Source organism: Diabrotica undecimpunctata, chromosome 6 (genome assembly GCF_040954645.1).
Source record: "Diabrotica undecimpunctata isolate CICGRU chromosome 6, icDiaUnde3, whole genome shotgun sequence".
Taxonomy (NCBI): Eukaryota; Metazoa; Arthropoda; class Insecta; order Coleoptera; family Chrysomelidae; genus Diabrotica; species Diabrotica undecimpunctata.
The window spans coordinates 100313288-100326716 of NC_092808.1; the positions used below are offsets into that span (position 1 = coordinate 100313288).

Genomic DNA, 13429 nt, shown 5'->3' on the forward strand with positions numbered 1-13429 from the left:
CGCCTTGAGAGTGGAAATGGACATTGTGACTTTTGCGACGTCCAATAATTATTTATTATAGAAAATAAACGCCCGATAGCTGCACTAGTACCCGGAAGACAAAAAATAATTTCACATAATACTTGTAAATTTTTTCAGTTTTAATATTGATCTACACATTTAAAAACTTCCAAGTCATCGATATTCACTATTTTTTTCTTGTCTGTTCCACTCACCAATTTTTTCAGTTGTAGCCTCGTCTTTCAAAATTCCCAGTTTGTCAAAGAGTTGATCTTCAGTTAAAATAGTTGCCTTGATATACAATTTAAACGCTTTGAGAGAATAACAAATATCTTTCCATGTTATTTCACTTCTAAGATCTAATCATTTGAATAGTTTAAATTCATGTAGATTTGGACTCCAATTTTCTAGGCAGGTTACACATTTTGTGTAAAAATGTTTCACTTGTGAAGAAGTGACGTTTTCAGTAGCGGCTTCCACGTCTTTAAGTTAACCAAGACATTCAATCACTTTAAGTGGCAAAAATAATGCGTCCAACCGATGTTCTAACTTGTTTTTAAGTAAAGTATTCTTGGTCAGCATCTGTCGCATTTGTTTTATCACCTACTTTTAGAATAGCTTCATGAAACTGCGACGCCACATTATGAACGAGCCATATCCATATCTCTGCAATGGGATCATTAAAAAATTGTCTTAAAATTGTGGGAGAATTCTCAGATGATAGAAAAAAGGCTTTAAGCGGTTCAAACATTTGTAAAATCTGTTCAATTGCAGGCATCATGTTCAGAAATCGTGTTTTCAAAAATGATAACATTTTTCTGTATTCATAATCAACCGATTCACAAAATGACTTTGTTCGTTCCATTCCGGGTTATCAACTCTAACAGTGTAAATATAGAAATGTTTATAAATTTTCACTGTTATTACTTCAATATAAATTTTTTTATTTTTTATATAATATTTTTAACCAATATCAATTGGTAAAACATCAGTAGCATTTCCTACAACGAAGAAACCGAAATAACACCAGAAGAAATTAAAAAACACGCCAACGCTGTGAAAAATGGAAAGGCTCCAGGACCGGGGGGAGTACCCATTGAACTGATTAAGTATGGCCCTGGCAAACTATTTCAGCTATTGGCTTATACTTTTAATTTATTCTTGAGAGGAGAAGAGCTACCCCCAGAATAGAAAACTGCATATATCAGCAATCTATACAAAAATAAAAAGGCGACAGAAAATATTGTAAGAACTACCGAGGGCTTAGTGTAACTAACTCAATCTCTAGAGTCTACGGGAAGATCATTAAAAGCCGAATTGAAGATTGCTGGGAAGACGCTGAAGATCAGAGTGGCTTTCGTACTGGTCGTTCTTGTATAGACAAAGTGTTCTGCCTAAAACAAACAATAGAAAAGCGTTTGGAACATAATATGGAGACACACATGGTATTTATTGATCTTCAAAAAGCGTATGACAGTGTCCCATTAGCCAAGCTATGGCAGGTGCTAGAAGACAAGAATATTCCGCCGATTTACATTAATGCTGTAAGGGAGTTGTACGATGATATGACGAGTGTAATAAAGATTGGACAAAAAGTGACAAAAAAGATAAAAGTGACAAAAGGACTTCGCCAAGGCTGCTGCATTGCACCTACACTCTTTAAGATTTATTTGGAGGGGGTTTTGGATATTTGGAAAAGAAAATGTGAACCTATGGGTGTTAAAATTGGAGACCATACACTGTACAGCTTGCATTTTGCTGATGACCAAGTAATACTTGCAGAAGATCAAGATGATATCCAATACATGTTACGAAAAATAGATGAAGAATATACTAAGTGGGGCTTATCAATTAATCCATCAAAAACAGAGTACGTAGTAGTGGGAGGTGAAGGAAAGCACTTAGAACTAGGAAACAAACAAATTCAAAATACTGATAGCTATAAATATCTCGGTGTAAACATTACAAACAATGGTCGGAATACAAAAGAAATAGCTACTAGAATTGGTCAAGGAAATTCAGCAATACGTCAACTGAATAGTATACTTTGGAATAACCACATCACCCGAAACACAAAAATTAGAATGTACAAAAGTATCATAGAAAGCATTGCTACATATTGTTCAGAGCTTTGGGTAATAAATAAAAATGACGCATCCAAAATAAAAGCAATGAAAATGAATTATTGGACAAGATGTTGCCAACTCACTAGAAGAGATAGTGTAAGGAATACTGAAATCAGAGAGCGTATGGGCATAGACATTGACGTCCTGGAAACTATAGAATGCAAAAGGCTGAAATGGTATGGCCATGTAGAAAGGATGAATGATCAACGATGGCCAAAGAGAATGTTACAGTGGATCCCCACCAAGCGCAGGAAAAAGGGAAGACCAAGAAGATCGTGGAGACAAGAAGTAAAAGGTGCAATGGAAGATAGGGGTCTACAAGTAGATGACTGGAACGATCGCAAGCGTTGGAAGCTAGGTTGCGAGAAACGGCGGCAGCTGTAATAAACTCGTTATATATATATATATATATATATATATATATATATATATATATATATATATATATATATATATATATATATATATATAAAACATCAGTAGCACGTTGAATAAAATTGCTTTATATGTGTGCAACACATCCAATACCGATTAAAGGTCTCCCGCAAGAATTACTCAATTTAGTGAATAAATTATTAGTTCCCTGTCTTTTCCTTCCACCAAAATTACTGTTTGTGTTATCTGCTGTTAGTCCAACAATCTTGTTAACAATATGATATTTTTGACAAATATTTAATACATAATCATGTAATTGATCGGATGTCTCACCTGGTAAATCCACTAACTATAATAATTTTATTTGAATGCCGGTTTTGCTGTCAAAGTATCTTACTAGTAAAGGTACTAGTTTTGTATCCTTGTGATTTGAAGAATCAATAATGATGCTAAGAAAATTTGCTTTCTGCATATCAACTTCCAGCTGTAACTGCGATTCTCTGCCCAAAATATTTTTCACGATGGCTTCACTTTTAGTTCGAGCAGAACAAAATTTAAACTCAATAAATTGGAAATCAATTTGGAAGTACAATCTAATGATCTAAAACTGTGCATATGCCTAATAGTGTGGTATGCAAATGTCCCTTTTTTGTCATTATTTGAATGCTTGTTCAGATGCAACCTTGCACAGTGGGCCAAAATACATATGGTCACCGTATATCTACGTGAAAAGATGCTTCGGACGCTTTTTTGTATTTCATTCTAAATACATGCATTTTGAAGTTTAAAATATAAAGCACATTTTTAACCACTTCCTCTCTTAACATTTACGACCACGGTTTTTTAAAAAAGACCAAAAGTAGTTTACCAGACTATTTAAACATTAATTAATTGTTTCCAGTAGTAAAATTTGGATCGTAAATAAAGAGCGGTACCAAAACGTATTAAACAACACCGTATAATTTTATTTAGCACGATTTCTGTATAAGCCTCCAATGATTGCGTACCGTGGTAGTACCCATCTAGAATTTATTTCCAATGACAAGCCTTCTGCCTAGTTGACCAGGAGAAGTGTGAGGAGGAATTGTGTAGTGGTATCATCGGAAACGGCCACTGCGATTGTATAATTGGTACTTTCGAGCCACATCTGAATAATATCTGTAAGCGATTAATTCGGTCGGGTTCGAAACTAATGAAGGCCTTACGACGTGTTATTTAACTTCATTGAAGCCCTGGGATTGTTTAATAATTTCACATTAATTATTTAATGAATGTGTTGCAGGAGACTTCGCTGCTGTATGTTTTATTTACTTACACTCGTCAGAGCTGGGCAGCCACCTGTTACTTTTTTGACGTTATTCTTAATAAATCAAAAAAATTGTATTACAGTTTTAAAGTTGAATTTATGTTTTAAATAATAACGACGATATTTTTGCCGTTCGTGACTTAAGCTTCGAGATAAAACTATAATGAAATGAAAAAATAATAGTTTACTCACTTTACCACCGGTGGTATTCATAATATGGTAAGAATAGAAGTCTTCTTTATTGCTACTTCTTCTTTTTGTGACTTGTGCTTAGCCGTATATTGATGATCGTCTGTATTTTTCAAATCATTTGTGGAGTGCCGTTTCCGCTCATAGAAATATAGTGACTACGTCTTCGATGTTACACCAGTCTCTTATGTTTCTTAACACTTTAAGTGCGCGTGACTCCGATAGGGGCCGCAGAAGTTCTATAGGAAGTGCGCATTTTCCCAATCGGGGCAGACAACACACTGCATATAAGAATCAGTACTGTTTTGACACTAATTTGACATAAACTTATTTGTGTGAATATATATTGAAAGCATTAAAGCGACGAAAACGTATATCGGTATCCTATTTTTGTATTTCTCTTTTTTTTATATAGCGGAGAATGATGATGAAGGTTAACAAAACGTAAGCTAAATTACAAAAATATTCAGGAATTAACTGAAGAGGAACTGTTAGCTGCTCTGATTGACTAGTAATAATATTGATTTTGATGTCTTTATTAAATGTGTTTGATAGTGAGAAGATATTAGCAATTACGAAGATGAAGGTAAAAAGTAAGATTTATTTGTTATTTCTTTGGAAAATGTTTGTTTAGGTGTTGATAAACTACCACCGTGTCAGAACTCTGCTATTTGCCTGGATCAGGACCAAGATTCCACTTTCATATCCAGTAGATGTAAATGATGTTATAGTATGGTAAGATATTCCCTAAGATGTGCGGAATTTTCCATTCGCAAAAAATAATTAACTTTTAGTACCTGTCCGTGCTAACAAACTTATTGACTATTTTTTTTTAATATTTGATAAAGAATTTGTAAATTTCTTAGTAATCTCATACACAAACGACTATGCCGACGAGGTATTTTATGAATTATGCATTGAAAACCAGTTATTAGCGAAAACATGTTAACATTTGTTAAACTAGTACCACACACCGGTACCATAAAATTGAACCGAAATTGATTTAGACGTAAATACTCAACCATCTAACAATGCCACAGAATATTAAATATAATTAAAATAACTCTAGAAGAGAAAAAGTTTTGTACAGGAGTGTTTCCCGATATACAGCAGACATTTGATAGAGTATAGCATTAAGTCTCCTCTGCAAACTAAAATTACCTAACAGACCAAACTATTGTACCGAACTTTCTTATTTCGACGTAGCCCATAAATAACGGTTGCATCTCGAGACGACGATGATGTATCAAGCCTTCGAGAACATTCCGGATGTATCGATCGGGATGGAATCGAAGCGATAGTGTAAGTGAATAGAGGTGGACTATTCGAGAATATTCTAGTACATAATAAACTCTATATATAAGCAGCGCTTTTATGAGTGAGCGGTAAAGTGGTGTCACGGTTTGAGATTTAAAAATAAATTTAGCAATGACTTTTTAAAAAGACTTTTGAACTTTTGAAAATTATTGCTCGTCGGGAACATTCGCATAGTTTGATAGTGATCTTTGTAAAAAAAAAAGAACACTCAAAAAGTATGTGTGTGTCTGACCAAAGATGCGGCTTGCAGAACTGTCATTAAAACAGTTGCATAAGCATCTAGAACAACACGATGAAGACTGCATCGGTCCAAGAAGATCCTATAAGAACGACTGAACAAGAATGGAGATGACTCAGATACATTCCATTTTCAATCAACAGAAGAAGCAGTTTTAACGAAGATCGAAGAAAGTTCTAGAAATAATGATAAAAATGTTGCTAAAAGATTCGATAAAACATTTAAAATTATTATAGAAGCGCTAGATAAAACGACGAGAAATTTGAAAATGTTTTTATGATAATTGATGATAAATTTGGAAATGTTTCTCAAATGATCGAAGCAACTTCTAAGAGAAAATGATGATAGATTCGAGAACGTTTCTAAAAGATTCGATGAAACGACTCAAATTATTGACGAGAAATTTGAAAATGTTTCTAGAAGATTCGACGAGACTTCTTAAATAATTAAAGAAGTATGTAGTCAGAACAATGAGAAATTCGAAGAAGTTTCTAGAACATTCGATAAGGTAGAAGAGAAGATCAAACAATTAGAGACCATGATAACCAATACGAAAGTGCTACCACCAGTTAATGCAGTCGTATTAGATGCTATAGTGAAAGAAGAATCACCTAGAGACGAAACGACACATAATATGAGATTCAAATTGCCACCATTTGATGGAAAGTCTTCTTGGTCCATATACCTTAGACAATTTGAAGCTATTGCGACAACCAATCATTGGACAGAACAAGAAAAGGCTGTTTTCTTGACTGCTGCTTTACGAGGTGATGCTGCGAATATCCTAAGATCGATTCCTAAGGGTCAAGAAAAATGTTACCAGACCTAGTGTACTCCACCAGACAAACGTTAAGGAGATGCACATCTATAACAAGTCTACAAGGCTCAACTAAGAAGTAGAATTCAACGAGCAAGTGAAAATGTGCAAGAGTTTAAAGCAGATGTTGCTCGTATAGTGCGGTTGGCTTATCCGTAGGTGTCAGACAGCATTTTGGAAGAGATTGCTGTAGATACCTTTGTCAATGGCTTGAAAGACAGTGAACTACAGAAAGCTGTACGACTATCTAGACCGAAAGTTTTAGATGAAGCGCTCGCCATTGCCTTGGAACATGAAACAGATAGTCAAGCTTCACGGAGCTATCGAGTACGAACCTCTAAAGAGAGCGTTGAACAAAACGATAAACGTCTGGAGGAAATCGTACGGAAAGTAGTTCGTAACAAGATGCCGAAGAGACGCGAAACCAGATGTTGGAATGGTGGCGACGTAGGTCATATTTGCCGTAAATTGCAAGAAAATAATAAAACAGACAGAAAACTAGTAGAACAGATCGTACACCAAGCTGGAAAAAGTCATTTAAATGCTGATTATCAGTTAAGACGGCCATGCAGTGCAAATTGTAATCACTGTCTTAAATTAGAAGAACGACTTTGCCCCTTGAGACGAACCACCATCATTAATGATTAATGGCAAGCCTTAATAGCTACAAGACGCCATAATCCATGATCCATGTATAAAAAGAGTATTGGATTGGATGCATCGAAGTGAGAGACCTACTTGGCAAGACATTGTGCATGTACTCCAGAAGTCAAGTCCTACTGGAGCCAATGGAATTGCCTAGTGCTAAAAGATAATCCTCTGTATTGAACCTTAGAGAACGATGATAGTACAGAATCTAAGCTTCAGTTGATTGTACCTAAAAGTAAAGTGTCAGAAGTATTGCGTCAGTTGCATGACGGTGCATCAGGTGGAAACTTTTGTATTACGAAGACTCTGCAAAAGGTTCGAGAACGGTTCTATTGGGTGAATTGTAAAGATAATGTAATAAGATGGTGAAGGAGATGTGAACTGTGTGCAACCAGTAATGGTCCAGTTGGTAAAAAGAGGGCACCCATGAAACAGTACAATGTTGGGAGTCCTATGGAAAGAGTAGCAATCGACATTGCAGGTCCACTTCCAGAGACGAATGATGGAAATAAATATATCCTGGTAGCTATGGATCATTTAACGAAATGGACTGAGGCCTATGCGATACCAAATCAACAAGCTGCTACCGTTGCAGAGGTACTTGTTAAATCATTCTTTAGCCGATTTGGTGTTCCCTTCCGCTTCGGCCACGGGCGAAACTTCGAGTCAACCCTTTTCAGTGGAAGTGAATAGAGGTGAACTATTCCAGAATATTCTAGTACATAATAACTTGTATATATAAGCAGCGCTTTTAGAGTTAAGGTTAGTTGTTAATATATTATCTATAAACTTATAAATTAAGATATTTATATAAATTAGAATCGCTCGTTTTATTTAAAAACGGTACACTATATATTAAAATCGTATTTTACTGACCGTTACTTCCAAGTTACAATTGAAGACGGACGGCTACTCAAATTACCACATCATACAATCTGGCGTACCATAGGGTAGCGTTCTGGGGCCATTTCTGTATCTGATATTTACAGACGTTCCAACCAGTAATGATACGTTCTTAGCTACTTTTGCCGATGACACGGGAATCTTGCCAGTGGCTATCGACCCTAATGTAGCATCACAAAAAGTACAAAATCATTTAGACCTATTAAAAAACTGGCTTAAGCGATAGAAGATCAATGTTAATGCCAGTATAGCAGTACAGATAACTTTTACAACAAGAAAATCTACATGTCCACAAGTTTCTATTAATAATACTCCCATTCCCATAAAATCCATTGTGAAATACTTGCAATTACATCTGGATGAAAAATTTACATGAAAAACGCACAATAAAACTAAACGGAAACAACTAGACCTTAAACTAAAAAATATGAACTGGCTATTTAACAAAAGGTCTCAGTTATCTCTTGAAAATAAACTACTTCTGTACAAAGCTATACTCATACCAATTATCTAACCAAACTTTTCACAATGATCTGGACATCCCAGTACTTAAGGACATGATAAAGAATCATTCAATAAAATATAAAAATCGCACCACTGATTACAACAACGAACTGATAAATAATATATTCACCCAACCACTATCCGAAAGAAGACTGAAGAGAGTATGACCAGAAGACATACCACAATAATACTTAAAAAATACCGTCACTGGATGGTATCTAGCTCATGTTAATTTACTTATTACTCTGCGTATAGAGTAGATTCTAAACATGTAATGTAACAATAAAAAAAAATTGCGCAAATTATTTGTGTATGACTGTTATTTGTAAATATTTTGGTGTGAACAACTGACGCCATACAGAGATGTCTAAAGAAAGGGACATTTTCACATTCTCACTGTTATTTCAATTATTTATTGTTATATCTAAGCTTAAGTGATACGAGAGTGAGCGAAATTTTTGTTCATTTTATGTATTTATTTTATCTTAAATACATGTTATAAATAAACGGTAACAGAAATGACATCTGGAGGCAAATTAACGTTTAAATATACTAATAAAAAATAACTGGTCTCACCTCTACCCCGTAGTTAGATAAAAATAAAGGTGATGAAATTAGGCTTAAGAATAAAGCTCGACTAAGAATTTTCTGTCTTCGTTAATCATGATTATCGTCGGCAGGTTGTTTTACACAGAAACATGAATGTTTTTTTATCTAATTGAGGTTGATCTCATAAGATCGTTAAATTAATGTTTTTTTACATTAATACTTATTAAAAAGTTGTAAAAGGTTATAAAAATGGGTATTAACATAGTAAATTCACAAATTACGTAAGATGTATTACAAAATACATTTTTTCTTTTTTTCCAGATACCTACGTTAATTTAAGATATTTTCTCTATTCTTTTCTTTTCACTGTTTTCTTAAAAATGGGAAGAGCAGTATAAATAATACAAGATATTTAAACAGTTATAACGAAATAACTGCATTACCTACTATAAAAGCACTGCAGAATCTATAGACAAAATAGTAAACACTCAAAAACTTTGATGTCTCAATACCTGAGAAAGTAAAACCATAGAGTAATAAGTATGTAGCTTACCTATAATTCTCGTGCCAAGATGGTGAGATATTTTCAGTCATTTTGTTACTCTGAGGATGACGTGACCATACAGCACTTTGTTGAGGAGATATGCTATGATGGCTGGGTGATACTTGGGATGTATTGTATCCAAACTGGTTACTACAGTTCAACACAGCACTCTGTTCCAGATGACTTCCGTTGCTATAGGAATTGTATAACGTACTCTGCGAGGGTGTAGTTGTACTTGCAGAACTGGTACTTGTATTACTGATATTACCAGTAGGAAGAGAACTTGGGAGAGAAGTTGAACTTATAGCAGAAGGTACATAAGATTGCTGAGCCCAAGAACTTTGGTTAAAGTTTGTTTCGGGATAGTGTTGCTGAACTCCTGGGAAAGCAGACTGTAAAGATATTGCACTGAAAGCATTAAGCTGTTGTGAATTTAGTTGTTTTCTTAGTCGGGCTCGTCGGTTGGAGAACCAAACTTGCACCCTTGCCTCAGTAAGTTTAGTTTTTTGAGCTAGTTCCTCTCTTGTATATACATCTGGGTATTGAGTGCGGCTGAAAGCCCGTTCTAACGCTTCCAATTGTTCACCAGTAAATGTTGTACGAGATCTACGTTGTTTGCGTTTTAGAGGGATTCCAGGTTCAGATTCCGTGTCACTGTCTTCGCAAGAAGAATTAGGCCCTGTAATAAACAAAAAAAAGATGATACAGCAATGTTCAGTATGATATTAGTATCGGAAATAAATAAAGAAATATAATGTTTGAATCTTACACAATCTACAACCACGTTGACAAGTTATTTTTGATGGACAAGTATAACAAAAATCAAGTGATGCTAAATCCGAGTTGAATTATGATATAATTTCGATGAATCATTGTTCTAAGGTAAATGGTCCCTAAATGGTACGTAGATTGGTCGTTTTCCAATTTTTTAAATATTTGTTTAACAAATAGTTTAACGTTGTTCTAATAATAATAAGAACATGTACTGTACCATTTCTAAAAAAGTCTTTTATATATATATATATATATATATATATATATATATATACATATATATATATATATATATATATGTATATACCGATTGCAATAAAATTTTGTGAAAGTGTATTTGTTGGTCCACCTTAGGACATAGGAGATTTTTTATCTCGATAGGATATTTTTTAGAAAAATAAGAATAACAGAAAAAGAAATGGAATGTTCATAATACTATTTTAGATTCTACGATTTGTTTGGCCTACATAGAATCGGGGGCAGTCTGCACAAGGAATTTCATTAATTTCTCTGTTGTTTATTTGAAATGTCCTCTTTGAATGATCGGACAAGTTTTGTAAAAATCGATAGTAATTTTAAATCAAAAGAAATAAAGATAATATTTAACCCCCAATAAAAACTTTCATCTCTTGTCCGATCAATCAAAGACAACAGTCCAAATTAGCAACACGGAGTTTATGAAATTCCTTGTGTACAGTGCCCTTAATCCCATATAGGCCAAACAAATCGTAGAATCCAATATAGGATTTATGAACATTCCATTTCTGTTCCTAATTCCGATTCAATTTTAGCTCTAGGTCAACACCATCTTTATACAGGTCACTTTTTCCACAAAATCTTCATTGATTTTGAAAACTCCAGAACCATAGCCCCCCTCTGCTTTTATAAACCAAGAATTATGCGAGAAGCCATAGAAATTGAAAAAGGCCAAATTGTCTCAATAAAAGAGATTACTGCATACGGTTACCTTCGACATGGAGACCTCTCATAAAGAAAATATCGTCTGCTTTACACGACAATCAAAATCCTACTATCAGAAATGTTCGCTCCAACCCGTACACAAATCCACATGCTAACCCTCACGCCAACCTACACCCAAACCACGTCACCATCGATGGTATAAATGAACCGTCCTCTCTTCCCAGAGAGAGTAATGCATTGGTTAGTGATCAGTGTAGTAGTGTATGGGGGCTCGGGAAACTGAGACCTCGGAAGCTCTGAAGAAGACATCAAAGATGATGTCGAAAGCTCGGTACAATGATATTCCACGCGATTCAACCCGGCAGACTGTTGAGTTCAATATGAATAATTCTTGTAATAGTATTAATTTTATCTCTAGGTTTAATATATACATACAGTATATATATATATATATATATATATATATATATATATATATATACATATATGATAAATCATATGTCATAAAACTGTGTGATAATAAACATATATAAATAAAACAAATAGTTTGTGAACGACCTTCACGAACTTTGATCACGAGCCCACGAGCGAGCTACTAATAGTATGATTATAGGAAAATCAGCCAAACGGCAAACAATATATAGACGTGTATTGTATATAGACTGATATACCAAATGTCTAAATTTATCGGCATACTGTCGAATTTGCACACATTTATGTCAACCCACGTCGCGTCGGCAGCCATAAAAATAATATCTAAAAACTCATAGTGGTCTCGTAATTTATCATATGGCTGTGTAATTACACCTTATACACAAATAAGATGTATTGTTGAATTATTAGTTTACATTTTTACAATTAATGCTTTTGTCTGTATTGTCGGAATTGTATTGTTGAAATATTTATCTGAAAAAGGAAGGATTGTTTCCTTTGGTAAGGAAACTAAACTAAATTATATTTAAAACTCATTACATAATAAAATATCTGTGATTTTCTACATCAATATTTAAAAAAATATATTTTATTGTGGGTATAGTAAACTATTTAAAATCTGTTTCTATAAACAAGTGAGCAATTTCATACAACGTGCTTGAAGCAGTTTGCAAAGCAGTTACATGTGCTGATATATTGTTTACTGATGGGAAAATACTGTTCAAGTTAAGTAAAACGCTGTCTAAACGAAAGTTAAAGGGTAGTATGCCGAATGTAACGTGAACGTACATGAAACAAAGTTCTTGAACGGTCGTCAAAATTTTGCTGTTGTTCAAGAAAACATCACATAAGTCTACAAAATAATATTAACTAATTTTAAATTTAAATTATCTGATATACCAAATGATCTGATGAGATATCAGATAAGCTAAGAGTATCATAAGACAGTTTATTTATTATTCTCCATGGGTATTTGTCTTTGAGAAACCTGTATTCAAAATAAATCAATCACTCACTTCAAAGTTACATTGGTTTTCTTCTCTTCTATTGTCCTAGGGAAATCTATTCTATTTTAAACTCATTTCTAGTTGTTGGACTTGAAGTACCCTAACAAATAAGTTAACAAAATCATACCATTTTTTCAGTATTTTTCCATACTTCTGATTCAGACAACTAATTCAGATTAAAAGCTGTCGAGTACAACAAACATTTCTGTTTAATTAATTGATATTAATTCTAGCTTTCGTCGAATTTTATACAGTTTTTGAGAACATTGCATTGAAAAACATTCAAGAAGAGATAAAAAATGATCAATTATATGGGTCCACTAAAGGAGTAACGAATAATTGAGAAAATTTAAAGCATTTCCGTTTCGGGGTCGATGACATTCATAGTTAACCACTGTCCGAAAATAAAATTATGTTAAAAGAATTGGAAAATTGGAAAAAAAAGTCGGATAAAGAAAAAATAAAAAAAAAATCTTTCTTATATTTGGTTTGGGCTGCATATAGATCATTAGTGGCGATATCCACATGTGTTAGAGAGTCGTACAACAAAAATTGGATATATCGATGTTAAGTATAACTCTTAGCGATAGAAAACGAAACGGGGAATTACGTCAAAGGACTAACGTCATTGATATCATAATACGCATAGCAATCATTTATTATCACCATGATAACTTTACAACTTGACATCTGACAACTGATGTCATACTTGACAAAGTTAGGTAATAAAAAATATGGACAACCCTTAGACAAGGAAAGAGAGAGGACAGGTAACACTC

The 13429-nt window shown here is 33.9% G+C and overlaps 1 protein-coding gene across 1 annotated transcript in view; it reads right to left on the reverse strand.

The window, feature by feature from the left end:
- The window catches only part of LOC140442752 (protein gooseberry-like), an 82084-nt gene that overhangs the window by 5498 nt on the left and 63157 nt on the right, over positions 1-13429 (reverse strand). Inside the window, exon 4 of the mRNA XM_072533726.1 lies at positions 9526-10195. Within this exon, the coding sequence (XP_072389827.1) occupies positions 9526-10195 (670 nt within the window). The remainder of the gene's footprint in view (positions 1-9525; positions 10196-13429) is intronic.